This window comes from Notamacropus eugenii, chromosome 5 (assembly GCF_028372415.1).
Source record: "Notamacropus eugenii isolate mMacEug1 chromosome 5, mMacEug1.pri_v2, whole genome shotgun sequence".
NCBI lineage: Eukaryota > Metazoa > Chordata > Mammalia > Diprotodontia > Macropodidae > Notamacropus > Notamacropus eugenii.
This window is the reverse complement of record NC_092876.1, coordinates 361,560,664-361,580,030: the sequence shown is the minus strand read 5'-3', so window position 1 is coordinate 361,580,030 and position 19,367 is coordinate 361,560,664. Positions and strand designations below refer to the sequence as shown.

The window sequence follows — 19,367 nt, the reverse complement described above, 5'->3', positions numbered from 1 at the left end:
AGAATGTATCTAACACTGCATCTTCATTTTTTTATTCTATCAACAGTTATGTTGAGCATTTACTCTATGCATTGCGCTGTGTTTTGTCTTTTATCTTGAATAATATTCTAGTTGCGTTTTAATACTTCTGTTTACATGGATAAAAGGAATATGTCAAAGACTTAAATGGAAAGAGAAAAACACTATCTCATGGACCTTGAAACAGGGTGCCAGGGTTGGAAACCATCAATGGTTTCCTGGGACTGTTATGGAGAATTGTAAAAAGCCAGAAACACTAGTGCTAAAAGCAAAGTAGTTCCCATTTGTTTAAAAATCCCGAATAAGAAAAATGTTGGTATTGCTCAAGCCACTACAACTCAATATGCATAACAAAGAAACTCATGAAATACTAGGTAAGTTTATTACTTATTCCTTTCATCATAGAATGGCATGGATTATTTACCAATGAATTTGAAATATTGAGATCCAGGGTAGTTTATATTAAACTGAAGTAACACGTGGGCTATTTGTGAGGTTGGTACAGTGCTTTTCTGCCCCTGGGATAGCAACATGAAACCTATTGTATTTTGCTTTCCTAGGGAAAAGAAGCTCAGGAAAAGGCAACTCTTCTGATCATGAAGGGTGTTGGCATGAAGAAAATTGGTCATTTACCCAGTGTGGGACAAGTGGGAGTAAGAAGCTAAAAAGACCAAAGCCAAAGGAAGAGTTTGTCCTTGGGTAAGTGTACGTGTATATAATTATAGTCAGTTATACTTGAGCACACTCTTTGTACAGTATCATGGAAATTTCATGATTAACACAAAACACTATATATTCAGAAATACTCTTTTCACATGCTGGCTTCCTGATCCAGATTAAAATTTGTCAGATTTACATACTGCCATCATTTCTGCAGAAACTCATCTAAGCCCAAACCATCAAATTATTAGCTCAGTGAGTGCGAACATTTGGAGCACTAGCCATTTGTAGTAATTCCTAGTATTATAGAGCTCTTCCTGTATTTTTTGTATTCTGTCATACAAAAAAGATAACACAAGGGAAGCATTCAATATTCTCCGTGCCCCAAAGAAAGAGATAAGAAAATAGTGGTTCAACAGGAGATGCTCAATAGATATTTGTTGACCTGAATTAAATATGAAACAATGAAAGGACAGTGTAAAAAAAAATGGTACCAAAATGTGTTTTATAGAAGACAATTAAGGAAAGTGAAAAGAGAAAGAAATGACGTGAGGCCAAGTTGTTGGTCATTTTCATGGACAATGGAGTTTAGATGAAGAGTTGCAATGAACATTTGAGGTCATCTAGTTCAGTGCCCTCATTTTACTTTTGAGGAAACTGAGATCCAAAAAAGTTAAATGACTTACCTAAAATCACATAGGTAATAGTAAGCAGCAGAAATAAGATTTGATCTCAGGTCCTCTAGCTACTAATCCATCACTCTTTCTATTGCACTGCTGATAATTATATGTTATTATGTGTAGATATATAATTAAATATACAAATACATCTAATATATAGATATAGCTAATGCATAGATATAAAAATACCTTTAGTGTATTATGTGCAGATATATAATCTTATAATAATTATCAGTAAAAGTACTTATATGGTCAAGTACACTTCTCCAAAATAGGAATATTTTAAAGTCAATTCAAATCTCATTCACTCTCCTGCCAAGGCACAGGCAAAAAAAAAAAAGAAAGGTTATTTATAAGACAGTGGGAATAGCTATCATTTTCTGTACCGAGAGCTAAAATTTCTCTTGGTCAGGTATAGAGGTTCTCCATCAACTCCTGTCTGACTACATTGTGATTTGGTAATATAACTCATTAATTAAAATATTTTTTGCTTGAACATTTTTTTTAGGAATTCAATACTCATCCTGAGATGATAGCAGTAATAGGTACAGATAGTTATATAGTGCTTTTAAGTTTGCAAAGTATTTCCAATCCACTTTCTCATTTGAGCTTCACAACAACTCTTCATGCGTAATCATCCCCTTTTTACAGTTGAGGAAACATTCTTTGAGAAGTTAAGTGATTTATGATGAAATTCAGTACAACGGGTGATAGGTATTGAGAAACTGATATGTCTTGTGCTTCATTTAAATGTAATCGGTGATATCAGAATGTCATAGATTTAAAGCTATAAAGACCTTAGAGATCTCCTAATCCAACACCCTTCTTTACTCCCACTCCCATTATTCAGGTGAGGAAAAGTGGGAATCAGAAAGATTAAATAAATTACCCAAAGACAACATAAGTAGGAAATAGAAGGAGTGAGACTTGAACCCAGGTTCTCTGATTCCAAATGTGGCAGACCCTGTGCTAAGCATTAGTGATACAAAGCAAGGCAAAAACATGGCAATCCAGTTTCCTCTTGCAAAGGAAAAATGAATAAATAAAAGTTATCTTTTAAATTCATTTAGAGCTTTAAAATTCTAAGCTGCTATGAAATATAGTAGAAGAAAAGAGCCATAGGAACTTAATCTAGTAGATAAATCCATGCCATTCTGCTATATGAGTAAACAACTACAGGAAAAAGAAAAGAAAATTAAAATCACTCCCTCATCTGCCTTTATTTTATTTTTAAACATCTTTTGCTGTAAAATGAATAAAGGAACAAAAGTTGGTTGATCTTTCTTCAGGGTTAAGGGGGAGCTTCCTATTGCAAAATGTAATATGAGATAGTAATATTAAATCAAGATAAAAATAATTAAGAATTGTTCAAATTATAATGCTAGTGCCATAGAGAAGCAATTCCGGGGGCCATGAGTAGAAATTGAGTTATTAAATTAGCAGTGTCATGCTACTTTGTCCATGGTGGTAAGAAAAGAAACCCGCCTCTATTCACTTGTACTGCTGCCAGAAATCCTTAAGGATTTCTCAGGAGTCCAATTGGAAGAGAACAAATTGAATAAAAATGAGGGACCTTTTTTGTGTGTGCCACGAAGTGGTAGAATCCTTTATCAATTTGTGTGCATGCTCATTTTATGCAGTAACTGCAATGTTTTGAGCATATTTAAAAGTAAGTACATATTATGTTGATGAAAAAACATGAACATAATGAGATACATTTATTGTCTTAAAAATCTCATAATCTAAGGTTAGATTTAATCATAGGATCTCAGAGGCTTTGTACTCATCCGTAGATAAACAAAAATTCCCTCTATAGGATTCCTGACTAAGTCATCATCCCAGCCTTTGCTTGAAGATATCCTCTGAGGGAGAATCCATCACCCTTTGTAGTTGTCCTTTCCAGGTTTAGATTGATAGACTAGTTATTAGGGAGTTTTTCTTTACATCAAGCCTGAAATTTCCTCTTTGTAGCTTCTACCCAATGTTGCCAGTCCTGCCCCATGGGACATAGAATAAGCCTAATCCCACTTCCATATGACAACCTTTCAAATACTTCTCCAGGATAAACATTTCAGTCCTTTCAACTGATCTTTTGCAAGAATGTTTCTTAAGCCCTTCATTTTATCATAAAATGAAAAGGGAAGAAATTATTTTAAATAATGGCTTCTAGAGGTTCAGATAATTTATTTCATTCTTCTTATTTTTTTAAAATCCAAACTAAGTCTAATTAGATTTACCATCACATTTAAAATAGTACCATTGACATTTTTACATTACTTTTGACCCAAAGGCATTGTTAAATGTAATGTTACCAAGAAAAGGAAAAAAAAAGGCTGAGTGCTTTGGGTCAATGCCATGTGCCTTTTCAGATTTCTACCACTGCTATATGGTACTCCATGCCAAAGAAAGACATGTAAAGTTTTAGACACTATTTGGGAACAGCTTACCCGAAGAGAGGAGTAGGAATTATGACTTCCTAACAGAAAGCTCCGTTGTCCTCATTTAAGGAAATGACAACACATCAAGAGGCTTTAACCAAGTATTTTTGAGGTACAGGAAAACATAAATTTTCTCTTAGAAATTTGGCCCGAAAAAGAAGTTGATATGTGGAATTTCTCTGTTTGTAAGGAGCTCATGCCCATGTGTATATTAATGACAAATTCTTTCATCTCCAGACTTAAATCAAGAATAGGGTTTTTTTTCTTTAAGATAGATTTTTTTCTGAATTTTTTTCATTAAGGTAGAATTTGACACACTGAATTGTTTGGCATTTCCTGGTTTAGAATTTGTCCACTTTGAATAGTGAGAAATGGTGGTGGATGTGTTATATAATTCCCTGAGAATTATACATATGAACATTTTAACCTTTAAGCTCAAGAAATTATTCATTCATATACTTTCTTACCTCAATTCTAGCTTGACAAACTTCTGCAAAGAAAACAGAAGCCCACTTACCTTCTCTCCCTTACACACACAAATGCAAACACACACACACACACACACACACACACACACACACCTCATTAAGTCTTCCTAATTATATCTCTCTTTTATGCATTTAACTTCTAAAAACATTTTTTAAGCCTTATTACCTGCAATTAGCTTTTGTCTTCAGAGGTGCATCACTCACATGAAAAGCTGATTTCCATTAGGCTTAACATACACTCTTAACCCAGAAAAAAAAATGTCATTCACAATATGTAATACCCTTTTCCTACCTTGCTTTCCTTGAACTTAGTTAATAGCATCCCCCTCCCAACTCTACCACCTTCCTTTCTCATTGGACTGTGACTTCTCATATGGTTCCATTCCTCCAAAATTAAGATCATTTTTAAACTGAAGCAATTTATCATAAGATATTGAAACCAGAAGAGAGCTTAGAGAGACAATCTAATCCATAAATTCTTAATCTTTTTTTGTGTGTTATGGATCCCTTTTCATAATATTTATTTAATACATAGGGTTACAAAAAAACCAATTACTCTGAAAGAAAATTATTAGATTATCTCTCTAAGGTCTCTTCTAGTTTCAGTATCTTGTGATAAATTGTTTCAGTTATCAAAATACTTTTAAAAACAAGTTCATAGAATCAAGGTCAAAAAACCGTTGATCTAGTCCAGTTCTATCATTCTCTAGATGAGCAAACTGAGGAAAGAGAGAAGGGAAATGAATTGTTCAAGACCAAGACCAAGACCATATAGTAGGTTAGTAACAGAGATAACTCCTGAAACTTTGCCACATTTCATTCACCTAAGAGGGGAGCTTCCTCCTACGTTAATGGGAGGCTGAAAAGAGAATATTTTAGGCACAGGGGTGCAGTTATTTCTCCTTGCCTGCCAAACCAGGCTGTAACAAGGCTCCTGATAACTTAGGTGAACAGTGGAGTACAGGCTTGAGGATTTCTGCCTGGTAGGAATTTCTCCCTAAGCCTGGTCAGTCTCCAATACCTTTGTGATACTCCTACTCCAGGCTTTTTATCCAGGGATTTCCCATTAGAATTATTTTTCTACTGCATGGAGTACTACCAATAAGGTATCAAGTTGATCCTTGACTCAGTAACCCCACAGGATACCCCTGTCTTTGCTGTGGCCTTAAATCACATATACCCTTTCCTTCCAGTGAGGGAAAAATAAAAGGTTGTATCTTAATAGGAAAAATTGCTCTTTTTGCTGTAGAAATTTATTTTCCCTTTATTAAGCATCTTCATGGGTTGTTGCAACCTAAGAGAACGTCATGGTTCCCCAGTAGCCTCTCTATCTGCCCAAATTACTTTTGAGTTAAATTTCACCAGATTTATATATGGTGAATATCAAGCAACAATATTGTGATAATAATAGAATTACCACCAAATATGTCAAAATCAGTAACAGGACCTCCCAACCATTGATGCAATATTTCTGAGGATCTTCTTGGGTAAAGTTGCCTTGCTTCTCATATAATATTTTTTTAAAGCAAATTGGCTTTTTGAAAGTCTAGTCCCTTTTTTGGTAACTTTTTAGGATTTTTTGTTCTTATTTTCAAAATGATTTTTCCCTTTTTTCTCACAAAACAAAAGCATTATATTAAAAACCTACTGTTGTAAAATTACTTGTGTGTATGTAACACACATACACACACACACACACACATGCCAGTATGTATGAGTTTGGGCTGCTAGGTGGCAAAGTGGATAGAGTACCAGGCCTGGAGGCAGGAAGACCTGAGTTCAAATCTGACCTCAGCCACTTAGTAGTTACTTAATCCTGTGTGCCTCAGTTTCCTCATCTGTAAAATGTCCTGGACAAGGAAATGGCAAACCACTCCAGTATCTTTGACAAAAAAACCTGCAAGTGGGGGTCACAAAGAATTGGACACAGCTAAAAAATGACCAAATAACAATGTACTAGTTTCATAAAGGACAAAAAACACATGGAAAACGTGGCCATTTAGTGCTGTAGGTCTGCAGAGACAGTGTACCCCAAGCCTTAATTTTTGAGAAATTCTCCTTTGCTAAAGACAAAAGACATCAAAAAAATGTATTTTAAAATGAGAATGAAAAACTCCCCTGTGTATCATCCGAGTAATTTAGTCAGTCAGCAAGTATTTATGAAGCACTATGATGTGCTAAGCACTAGGACAAGGGTATGAAACCTGCAGCCTCAAAGCCATATATGATGCTCTAGGTCCTCAAGGATGGCCCTTTGACAGAATCCAAGCTTCACAGAACAAATAGAAGTTTGTATTCAGTCAAAGGACTTCACTTGAGGACCTAGAGGGCCACATGTGGCCTCGAGGCTGCAGGTTCCATACCCCTGCCCTAGGGAGACAAAGGAAAGCCAAAATCAATAGCTGTTCTTGAGGAGCTCACAGTCTAACAGGGAAGACAATATGCAAATAACTATGGACAAACAAGGTATATATACGGGATAAATTAGAGTTAATCAAGAGAAGGAAGGCAGGGTAATTCAGGAAAGCCTTAGCTTTTTTTTTTTTTCAATTCTCAGTTAAAAATTCTGTCTTCCTTCACCTCTCCCCCACTGAGAAGGCAAAAAATACAGTAATACCTTAAGTGTTTCAAAATAATAGGATGATATTTTAGACTTTAAAATGTTTCAATTCATATCTAAAGTGTGCGATATAATGTCATGAATATTTCCCCCAAAAGTGTTATTGATAAACATCCTGAGCAAAATCTGTTCTCTGGTTTGGTTTTGTTTTTTTTTTTTTTCCTACCTAAAATCCACTAATAGTATTTTTATTCCCAGGGTCACAAAAAGGTTCTCTACTTCTTACAAATGATATATTTGTTAACATATTTTTCCTCTATTTGTTTGAAACCATGTGCTTCACATGCTGTTTGATTTTTTTCTTCCCCTTCTATTAGCTTAGCAAAGCTGGAAGAAGAATTTGAAAAAAAATTCAATAGCCTCCCTCAGTACAGTCCTGTCACATTTGACCGGAAAAGTGTATCTGTTCCAAGAAAAAAGAAGAAGACTGGAAATGTTTCATCAGAACAGACTAAAACCAGCAAAGGTTAGATGTGCTATAGTTTTCTGCAGCACTGTCAGACTGTAATAAATTGTCTTCTGTAACCCTGCTTCCTTGATTCACATAATACTGGAGTTAGAAGTGAGGCAGGGAGATTGTTCATATTGTTGATCATTTTCCAAGTTGTTTTCTGTTTTATTCTTTTCTAAAGGGTTTTTTCCTTGTTTCTGTTTTTTTTTTTTTTGCTTTCCAATCTTTGCTTTCAATTAAAGATACATTCAAGACTTCTTTTTTAAACCACAGTTTATATAAATTCTAGAGCATCCTGACCCTCAGATTATCCTTACTGTATAATACTGAGGCTTTCTTGAGCAGAAACTGCTGCTTGAATAGAATTTTTTGCTGCAAAGACTCACATAGCTATGTGAGTTAACACCTATATAAGACTACTATAAAACAAGAGATTTATTACCTTGTTAATTATGTCTGTCAAATGAATAAAAGTAATCTTATTCTGGCAACATTGATCAAGTGAATATTACATTGCTGTTCCAAGTACGTTGACTCAGATATTGTATTAGTTTTGTGATTTGAGAATATCTCTTTATTTTTCCCTTCCCTACTTAAGGAAATACATTTCTTTCTTATCAGAAAAAGCTAAATTTAAAAATCTATCAATTTTATGTACAGTGAATCCTCATACTCATTTGAACCAAATTACTTCTGTATAATAAGATCAGGATTGTATTTTAAGTTATTAAATTAAGCAGCTCATATGTTGGAGAATAATATCCTCCCAATAACAATGTGAGTGTGTCTTATCACTCTCATTTTATGAAGGTAGAGACTGAGGCTTAAAGAAATCACGTGACTTGTTCACTGAATCATACCTAGTAAATGTTACACCCAGCATTCTAATTCAGTTCTCTCTGCTGACTCATCACTCTTTTTGCTACATCATAGTACACATTGCTAGGCCTGGGATATGTTAGAGCTACACATCTTGCTTTCTGCTAGAAATATTTCACTCAAAACTTGATAAACTCAGATTTTTTTTTTCCCTTAAGGGAAACTTAATATAATGGACTAGCTAGAACAGGAGGGACACTAATCTCTAACAATCAGAACACTAGTAAATCAGTAAAACATGATAAATCATAACACAGCTTCCTTAGTTATTCAACATCTGACTCTGTATACCAATGTGCGTGCCACTCGTCAGGAAATTACCTGAAAGTCCTTTGTTTACTCATTGCCTGTTGTCTGTCTAGAGTACCTCTTTTTAAATCGTAGAAGATCAGTCCTCACTTTTTGCATGATGTCATTTTCATTTTAAATGTATTCTTTTCTTTCTTTTTCCTGGAATTTTCCAAACAGATTTGGAGAGTCTGGAGAGACAGGTCATGTTAAAAGTTATGTGAGTGCAGTTAAGGTATATAGAGTAGAGAAAAGCTAAAGGTTTTCCCCTAAAGGATAAAACTTCTTATATTAACTCCCACCCCAGAGACCAGAAAAAACTTTTGGCAATGAGAACTGGATTAATGACAAAAAAGTTTAGATTAAAATCCAGGTTCAAACTCAAAAAAAAGAAAAAAAGACCTGGGTGACTTTAAATAATTAGATTTTCATGATTTTGGACAGGATTAGGAAGGAGAAGTTTAAAATTATTAGTTGAGCAGTAAGAGGTAAGAGCTGATTCAGGTTCCCAAACTGATTAATAAAGATTCGTTTTCTGAATAAAAAGCCAAAAGAATCGCTGATGTCTATGTTAAGTTTGCCTCCATAACATTTTATTTGGGAAAAAGAAGCAGAGTTGGAACTAGGTCACCCAAGAAGTCTACATTAGGTATGAAGAGAAACTTTTAACAGATGGATAGTTATGTATTATAATGGGGTTAACAAAGGAAATTGTGCTTCTCCAAAAATGCAGAATAGGAGAAGATGGTTCAACAGGCAAGACTAGATGATTTTGTGAGATTTTTTTTAGCCCCAGTTATTTTTAGACTTGGAATTATCAACTTTCATACAACTAAAAAATAGATTTTAAATTATTGTTATATAAAATGTATTATTCTCATTTGAGGCAGTACAGTACTTTTAAGTTGGTGAATGGAATGTGGCATGAGAGGTTTAGGGTTTTTGTTTGTGTTTACCATATTTATAGAGCATATACCAGCATGCCCACCTGGGAATTAGGATTTGTTTTCTAATGTCTTTCATAAAATCCTCTTTGGGAGCTTGGTTGTCTATATTCTACTGTTTTCATGTGCCAGCAGAGGGTGTATCATATTGCCTTTCCTCCTACTAATAGAGGATACTTCATAGTACACTACTATCTTATTCCTCCTTTGGACTGAAACAGTACACTCCCAAACCACAAATCATCAGATGTTCTTGTGTATAATATGAAAGTTTAGATTTCTCTAAAATTTTCATGACTGCTTCTCTCCTTGCTGTTTACTTTGACTTACTTAGATTGAGGAAAGTGCAGTAGTTTTTTTTTAAAGCAGGAATTAAATAATATAGGCTGTATTTAGCAAACTAATTATAGAAATATATTTGTGACTGATTATAATTTGATATTGGGATGCCAACATAGCACTAGTATACTAGCCTACAAGTTATTAATGGAATTACTGTAGCAGCTGCTTCATAATCAACTGCTCTTTAGTGGGGAAAAACATAGAGAAGGATTTTTTTTTTGTACATGAAAATGTTCATAGCATTTTTGGTATTGTTCAGTCATTTCAGACATGTCCAACTTTCTGTGATCCCATTTGAGGTTTTCTTGGCAAAGATACTGGAGTGGTTTGCCATTTTCTTCTCCAGTTCATTTTACAGATGAGGAAACTGAGGTAAACAGCATTCAGTGACTTGCCCAGGCTCACACAGCTCATAAATATCTGAGGTCACATTTGATCTGCCATCTTTCTGACTGTATTATGGCATTCTGATCATTTTGCCCCCTTTCTCCTATTTTTATTGATTTTATAGATATGTAGAATTTTTCAATAAGGATAAGGAATAGGGACTGCACCTGTGGTGTTGCCAAGTGACATTACCAGTGCATATTAGCATCATCTCTGCAATTTATGGTCTTAGAGCCTTGAAGTAACAAGCTCTGAAGACTTGTTGTTCTCCCAAGGTCACACAACTAGTATGTATCAGAAACAAAACTTGAACTGCAAGTCGTCCTGGTTCTTGATCTAGCTAGCAATGCATTATGCCATGCTGCCTACAGAAATTGTTATTTTAGATGGAATTTTTATTGTTAAACTTGCCTTTTTACTACTAGTACCTACTGCTGAGTTCTCCCTGTGATCTCACAGGCATGTAGCACTCCGGGTAATCAATCTTTCCCACCGTAGATCCTTTACTGAGGCAGAATGAACTCTGTCAGAAACCATTCCAGATACTCAGATTCTTTTAGCAAGAGATTAAAAATCCACACCCTTCTCACTGAACTATGTGGCAGTCAAAAGTGGAAGAGACAGACCACTTGAAAGATTATGAGGATGTCCTAGCTCCTTCCTAGACATTATCTCCTCAGAGGTCTCTGCTAACCTCTGTAATGCTTTCTTATGATTGGGCCCAGTGCTCTTGGTCTGAACAGGTGAGTGAAATGGCAAGTGATGCGTCCCAGCTGTCAAGAGGGATCTAGGCACAGAAGCAGGAATGAATCATCTACATTTTTTCCTCTCTTTTATATACTTTTTAAAAACATTTTTATAAATATAAAATGTTTGCAATAAAATTTATAATGGAAGTGTTTTATTATTTCATACTATCATGTTATTATTTTTAATATGATAAAAATATTAAAATATTTTTTACTTTTCCAATTTTATGATAGAATTAGAGGAAAACTATAGTTCTAAGTACAGATTAAAAGTTTTTCAAACAACTTGCAGCAATTTAACTATTCAGTATATTCCCATATTTGGCATATAGTAGACAATGTGGACTTAGGTCCATAGAAGGCCATCAGTAGATGTGTGTTCACTTGGTGACTTGACTTGAAGGGACCTATAACAGACAAATATGCAACATGACCACTTAATCTTATTTCCTCAGTCTTTAAGTTTTCATTTTCTACGTGCTCCATGTTTGTGTATTTACCTTTAAAATATGGAGACCTTGGTTTTCATTAGAAGTCTATATTTAGTTGTACTGTAAATATATGAATTATTGGCTTTCAGAAATATCTGAGTCAGTGTTCCTTTCAAATTGTTTTAGGAATTGTCATTTAAAGTGGGTAGGTCTTCTGTTCAATGCAGAGTATTTATTTAAATGAACATTGTGAATCTTTTGGTTCCCTTCTCTTCACCTCAGCTTTCTTATCTCTACTGCCTCTTCACGTTGTTCCTTTCAAGCTAGTTCAGCATACCTTGAGGGATTTTTCTGTTTTGGTTTGGTTTTTGCTTCCTCTTTCTCTTTCTCTCTCACCATATATCTTTAAAATATTAGTACTTTAAGACTGATTGAAAAAATCCAGAATAGGAAAAAAAGGAGGAATTGGAAAGTGGAATGAAAAATAGAGGTAGTAGGGCTAACACATCAAGAATTGAGCATATTATCTCTTTTTTAGAATTATGGTAACTTTAGAACATACTGTACCAAAACTTTTTTTTTCTCTAAATAAGAATTTCTTCTAATGCTTGCAAAACCAACCTGATTATTAGCCAGTTGTGACCACTTCTCTTGGCTCACACAATCCAGGCTATATACATTCATACATACCTTCTGGCCATACAAATCCACCTTCATATTGTTTCAGTGTTAGAACTAGACTTCTATGATTTGTTAACAACCCCAGTCCAGGGGGGAATCCCTTGCAATTCATAGGAAAAATATTTTCAGACTTCTTAGGAAGCCAAGAGCTAAGCAATGATGGAACCACCGCCTCGATCTGCTTTAATTGGGCTCAGCACAGTCTCATCTGTCAGGGGTCTGATACTGGAGCAGCATATCCACCACTACAGAAGTCAGAAGCAACTGACAATATACCTATCCCAGAGGTATTCATTATTTTACTGGACCCATATCATTATTTCCTTCTACATCTATCAAAAAAAAAAAATGGGAGAGTGAGCAAAGAACAAGACCTCTAATCTTTTTGTCACTTAAAATCATAGAATTATAATATTTCTGTGTTCAAAACGATTCCATCATTACAACTATACTAACATATTTATTTCCAAGTAGAGTAATGAAAAAGCAAGGCTCAATTAGTTCCCCTACCTCAGAGCCTTCTGAATCACCACAGTATGCTAATTCACCAATATTGTACGTAATTTTTGTAATAGTACTCCAAATACCAAACATGTCTGTTCTGAGCCATTCCTTAAAAAGTTAACGCTTCTGGAAGACCACCTACATTCATGGCATTTCCTTTCAGCTTATGGTATGACTTTGTTTTGTTCCCCCAATCTGCAGTCCTGGAGTGCAACTACAGTACATAACTATAAAATAATTGTCTATATTTACTGCATTCCCTGGAGAGCCACTTTTTTAAAGGATGCTTTTGTAACATCCTCAAGAGAAAGCCTATGTTTGCTGTAACTTAAATGTGGTCTCTGGAGACATTTTATAACTCTTTAGAACTGCATGGAAATGTTAATTGGTCACTGACTATTCAAATATGAATATTCAACTGTACATAAGCAAGAACTGAAGACCAAAAGCTCACATTTAGGAAAGCTTTTCTAGAATGTTTAAACTGGCGTTTGTTTTTAAACATCAAGTAACAGAAAGTTTGGATTTGGGCATGGTAGTTTGTGATAGTGTTTTTCAGTTCATAATAACCTACTTCGTACCTTGAATCCCCCAAAGATCATTCCTTTCGGTACCAAGAAACCCACCTGTCACTTTCTTCAGGTTCCATTCATTCTGCTCTGGCTGCCACCTCCCATCCCTATAGGAACATCTTTGAGCATCAGATTAGTGGCAGTCACTCATGATGCTGGTGCCTTGTGTGGGGAAGACAAAGACAGAATGATGTACCTGTATAGAGGGGTTTTTTTACAGCCAAGTCCTAGAAGTCAGTACTGTATCATTAATTGTTGTAAATACTGTAATTTCCTTTCTTGAAAATGCTTTTCTGTGTGCTTATGAGTAATGTACGTACTTACTTAAGGTACGTGTTTACAGTTTCCTATGAAATCTTCATGGAAAAAAGATAATGCTAAAAATTGCCCTTCACTGAATAGCATTAACTAAAACATGGCACTGCTTTCTCAAGGATAATGCAGGGTGGGGGCAGAGGAAAGAGCCTAATTCTGTTGCTTCTGAAACCTGCTATTCTTTATGTATCTTATTAATGATTCAGAGAGTTTAGGACTCATCTGTCCCACCAGAAGGTAATTGAGAGGTGTCTCCTACTGGTGACCACCCTGGCTCTTGTTTACTTTTGAGTGAATGACCCTTATAACCTGTAAAATAGATCCTTTTACTATGAAGTATCAGAAAAAAACAGAAACAAATGAAGAAGTAGGGAAGTGTTCATTCTCCTCTATTTTTAATCTCTTGAAGAAATTTAGCCAACTAGTGATTATATTTTTTTGGCTATCATTCCACTAGCTGCCAAGTGTCATCACTTTAGCCTAAAAATGTAGAATATTCATGGAGCATCAGTTATACCTTAGTTAGAAAGATTATGTTGACTCTATTTTTATGAAGTCATTAACTGCTCCACTCTTGGCAGGTATTTTATGACTGTGTCCTTTTAGTAAATAAGGAAATAGGGATGGTATGTTTCTATCTATCCTTTCCTGCCCTTACCTCATTTACTCTGAATGCATGATGGTCGGGAAGGTAGTTGAAAAGAATACCTGACATCTGCTTAGGTTGCAGAGGACTGAACAGATACCTTTGCCAAAAGTTACATATTCAGTAAATATAAAGTACTTATGGTGCTGAGGACCAGGGAAAGAGGAATCCAAGGATGAAAAAGATACTGTCTTAAACCCTTGAGAAGATTATAATTTAGTAGATAATGATGGTAATAGCAAACACTCATATCTGCTACATTATAATGTGCTAATTACTTCACAATTTTTATCTCATTTGATCTTCACAACAGCCCTGGAAGATGTTGTTATGTTGTTTTAGTCATGTCTCACTCTCTGTGTCCTCATTTGGAGTTTTCTTAGCAAAGATACTGGGGTGGTTTGCCATTTTCTTCTCCAGCTCATTTTACAGATGAGGAAACTGAGGCACACAGGGTTAAGTGACTTGCCTGGGGTCACACAGCTAATAAGTGTCTGAGGCCAGATTTGAACTCACAAAGATGAGTATTGATTTAAGGCCCAGAGCATACAGATCTCTCTCTCTCTCTTTCTCTCTCTCTCTCTCTCTCTCTCTCTCTCTCTCTCTCTCTCTCTCTCTCTCTCTCTGTGTGTGTGTGTGTCTCATAGGGAGTGAGTCAGTTGACAAGTATTACAGCAAATGTACATGGAGCTGTTCTGTTGAGCCCCAGTGGTTCACTAAGCCTTAGTTTGACATAATTTGGATCTAGGACTTTCTTTCTCATGTGTCTACTTTGAGCACAAGAGTTGAATGCAAGGTAAATTAAAACAATAGGACACATGACCATTTCATGATAACAAGCTTCTGCTTCTTACAACCAGGATGATTCTGTTTAAAAACTCTTTTGTTTGTCTTTTTCAAATTTCACCAGTGGCTGAGATTTCCCTCCTGTTCTCTTCTAATTGCTTACTACTATAGTTCAAGAGGTGACTAGGTGGTACAATGGATAGAGTTCCAGGCCTGGAGTCAGGAAGAGCTAAGTTCAAATCTAGCCTCAGGTACTTACTAATTGTGTGACCTGAACAAGTCACTTAACCTTGTTTGCCTCAGTTTCCCCATCTGTTAATAAGTTGGAGAAAGAAATGGCAAGTCACTCTAGTATCTTTGCCAAGAAAACCCCAAATTGGGTCATGAAGAGTTGAATATGATTGAAAGGACTGAACAACTCTGTGTCGTGAAAAAACACAACAATTAAAAAGGAGGGGAATGAAAGCTTTGATAAACTTCTTTATATGAAATGTTTATAACTTGATTTCACATTCTTTAGGCTATGTATCTAACAGTCGTACACAAAAACATAACTATTCACTTATTTCTTTGCCAAGTAAACCCCAAATGGGGTCATGAAAGGTCAGACACGTCTGAAACAACTGAACAACAAGAAAAATTCAGTTCTTGGCTCTGAAGTTGTCCCATTACACTTTGCATTCAACTTTGTAACTCATTGCAGTTTTCAATGACAGGTTTTATTTATTTATTTCTTCCAGGAGGGCTGGGCAGGTTAAAAAGGTAGTCATTTAGTCAAGAATAAATTTGTAAAAATCCTCTTCCACTTATAAAATCCCAAAGAATGACCTTTTTTCATGTTAAAACTGACAAGATCCACCTTTAGCGTTGTCCTTGGATAAATTGTACTGTTTAGAATTCTCACAGCTTTCCTTAGGTCTTATGCTTTCAACCTTTTCTTCTTCACTATCTGACCTATCATTCCATGTATAACATCATTTTTGTGCCTATTTTTATACACTGCATCTTCATTCCAGAGCTGGTTTTTTCCCCCCTCCATATGTCTCTCTAGATCAGGCATTCTTAACCTGAGATCCATGATGTGGATCCAGGAATAGATTTCATGGGGTCAGTCATCTTTGGTTTCCTCTGTAATATTTTGTACTTTACATTTAGGTTCCAATTACAGACGGTTCTCACTTTATATAAGTGAACCTTTCCATAGACCTCTAAGTAAAGTGATTTTTATATAATGCAGATTTGCCTACAGATGTGAGGAAGGGAGTTAAATAGGAAGGGGGTACCTAGTGGAGGGAGGGAAGTGACACACAGTTTGAGGACACGTGAGGGCTGGGAACAGAGGAGTAAGAGGAGGAGGAACATGTGGACCAGGAACTGACTTAAAGTACCTGAGAAGACAGATGTGCAGGGGGACAGAGGGTAGACATGTGGGCAGCTGTCAGAGCAGGGCAAAATTCTCCCTTCTCTCTCTCTCTGAAGATATCAAGCCAAGCCTTCAATCCAGAACAGAGAGCAGAGGCCTTTCCACATTAGTTCTTTTGCTTCACTTGGAGGTTTGTGGGTTTTTTTGGAGGCAGGGAAGGGGCTGGGGTTTAGGTTTATTTTTGGTGATGGTGGTGGTAGAGGCCTTGGAGCACCCAGGCAAGGATCAGAATGCAGATTGCTTTCAGAATTCTTTACATAAAGTCAGATTTGCATAATGCAAATTTACATGAAGTAAGATCTGTTCTATAAAAGTGGTTACATGTATTTGAACTTTAAACATTCAAAGGTATAATTATTTAAAATATAGTTGTTTGTTCCCACCCTAATAGAGATATGCAGTGAATTCAAATAATGCACATAATTCTCAGTATTCATTATTAACACTAATCGAGACTTTGCTATATTTTAAGCAGTTAAAAACATGATATTGAGGAAGAGTACATAGGTTACACCAATTTGCCAAAGGGGATCCTTGTCACTGAAAAGGTGCTAAATTGTGATGAACATAGAAGTTATTATCTTTACTTAAAGGTAGCTAGGTAACACAGTGGATTAAGCCTTGGGCCTAGAGTTGACAAGACCTAAATTCCAATCCAGCCTCAGATACTTGCCTTGTGACCCTGGGCAAGTCACAACTTCTGTCTGCCTCAGTTTCCTCAACTGTAAAATGGGGATCATGATAGCACCTACCTCACAGCATTCTTGTGAGGACCAAATGAAATAATAACTATAAAGTGCTTAATACAGTGCCTAACGTAGTAGAGACTAAATGCTTATTCTCTTACCCTTGTCTGTGAACCATTACTATAGATTATTTTAAAAATCATTTGTATAGTTAAATAATTAATATCCAAAAGATCTTGAGAAATTTCAAAGCTCTTTCTCTCCTTCCTTCTGCCTTCATTGACATGGAATCTGATTTTACATCAGTACCATGTTAAACTGATTGTCCAGGATAATTTCTTGTTGTATAAAGTATAAAATCTGCTTGATGTAGATACAAATATGGCTATAGCATATAAACTTGATGTCTGTGTTCCTCTTATACATCTGTCAGGCACACCATCTTTTCCCTTGCTCACCGTGTTGAAAGTAAGCTTGGGCATAGTTTTCAGTCTATGAAACCCTAACTAGCCATATCACCACAAATGGATAAAAATAGTTTGTTTCATGGTAAGTCAGGAATGTCAACTTCATCTGCAATATAAAGGTCATCACATACAAAAGAGGTACTCAAAAAGCGATAAATATGTGATTAATTTTGGGAAACTAATGCTACTTTGGATTTTTTCTGGTTAATATCTGAAATGCTCAGTTCTCTGCTGTCTGATGAAGCAAAGACTCCCTAAACAGATTTCCCTCTCCTTCCTACCACCTCACCAAAAAAAGAATAACGTGGCAAACATTTTGATTTTCCAAAAATCATCCTTTCTTTTCTATAACAGCCTCTCCTCCCTCCTTCCCCCAGTGCAACTTAAAAGAAAAGTTGTCAGTTATTATGAGGTCAGTAGATGTCTTTAAAAGATAACTTGCTCTCTGTGAAAAGCCAAAAGTCATCTTAGTATAATTCCTCCACAAGCCAGGAAAGATTCCCCTCACACTGTTCTTTCCTTTGTGATGTTTTATTTGTTCTTACGAGCAGAATCTTTGTTCAGACTATAGGGTAAAGCCCCTGTGTTGCTTTCTTAAAAGCTATGGGATGTAATTCTACTTCCTACATCCTGTGTGGTTTCTGCTTGGGGAAGCCCAGTCAGTATTAGTCTTAAAGAAAGTCTCTTCCCAGTTTCCTACCAGTTTTAATAGTTTAATGGTTTTCCTAGTATTCATCCTTTCTGTGTCCAGAAAGGGAAAGGTTTGTTATCTGTTCTTCCATTAGAGGATGTCTCATTGGGCTCATTTGGGTGGGGGGGTTGGGGTGATCATTTGAGATCACAAAATACTTCTCTGTTTTACAAAAGATTGCTCATTAAAAATGTATTTATATTAATATTGTCTGTAGGTTCATTCCAGTCTCAGAAAAAGAACCTATTCCACAAAATTGTCAGCAAATATAAGCACAAAAAGGAGAAGCCTAATGTTCCGGAAAAAGGTACTGGTGAATTCCATCCTCCATTAAGGTTTCTTGGACACCTTCTATCTGAATACATTCTTCTCTGCAGACAGTCCCCTCCCTTTTCCTTCCTTTTCTGCTTGCTTCATCTTCATCAGCTCCTGGCTCAGCCATAGTAAACACATTCTCCAAGGTCTAAGGTTGACTGGTTAGAAGGATCTCCTTCACCAAAATCCCAGCCACCTAAGACTTGAATCCTACCTTGTCTTTACTTTTTTGGGTGGTGGGGAGGTGGGCTATGGATTCTGAAATCTCGTTTGCATCTCCCAGATTTTCACTTCATCTATTATCACATTGTCATTTTTTTTTAAATTAAAAAAGCTTCTCAAGCTTTCATCCATGTCTTTATCATTTCTTTTCCTTGACTTCATTTTCCCAACTTTTGTCAGTTGTCACAAGTGATATTCATGTAAAAGTGTCTTACAGTGTCCTTGTGGGTGGGGTGAGGGGGAAGGTAAGGAGGTGCTCCTTTCTCATTGTCCTTTATTTTTTACTTCAGTTCTTTTCTTTACTTATCTCCATGGTTCATCATAGATCAACTTTCCCTTTCCAATTCCTTCAGATTTTGTTAAGTCTCCTAGAATGCTACTATAGACTGTTTTCTCTCTTTAAAGCACTGGCCTCATTTCTGTCAGCTTACTGGGTTCCTGAATTATTTCTGGTCCATCTTAAGATTAATTTCTTTTAAAATTAAATCTTATTTTCTTTAAATCTTGTTTCTTTCAATTGCAATAATACTAAGTTACTCTTTCATTATGCTTTACAATTTATGTGGTACCTTCCTCATGTGAGGAAGGTAGTGAAATACCTTTATCATCCTAAATTAAAGATGAAGTAAACTGAGGCTTGGAGATGTGATGGGATTTGCCTGTGTTTACATGACCAGCAAAATG

At 35.8% G+C, this 19,367-nt stretch overlaps 1 protein-coding gene across 16 annotated transcripts in view; it reads left to right on the top strand.

Annotated features, from left to right (window-relative positions):
* Nucleotides 1–19,367, top strand: part of BBX (BBX high mobility group box domain containing) — a 351,434-nt gene that overhangs the window by 311,780 nt on the left and 20,287 nt on the right. For 14 of the 16 annotated variants that reach the window (XM_072614108.1, XM_072614107.1, XM_072614095.1 and 11 more), the window contains 3 exons: nt 579–717; nt 7,222–7,370; nt 18,364–18,453. In XM_072614108.1, coding sequence (XP_072470209.1) covers nt 579–717; nt 7,222–7,370; nt 18,364–18,453 — 378 coding nt within the window. The remainder of the gene's footprint in view (nt 1–578; nt 718–7,221; nt 7,371–18,363; nt 18,454–19,367) is intronic. The other 2 variants (XM_072614111.1, XM_072614110.1) reach the window with 1 other exon arrangement.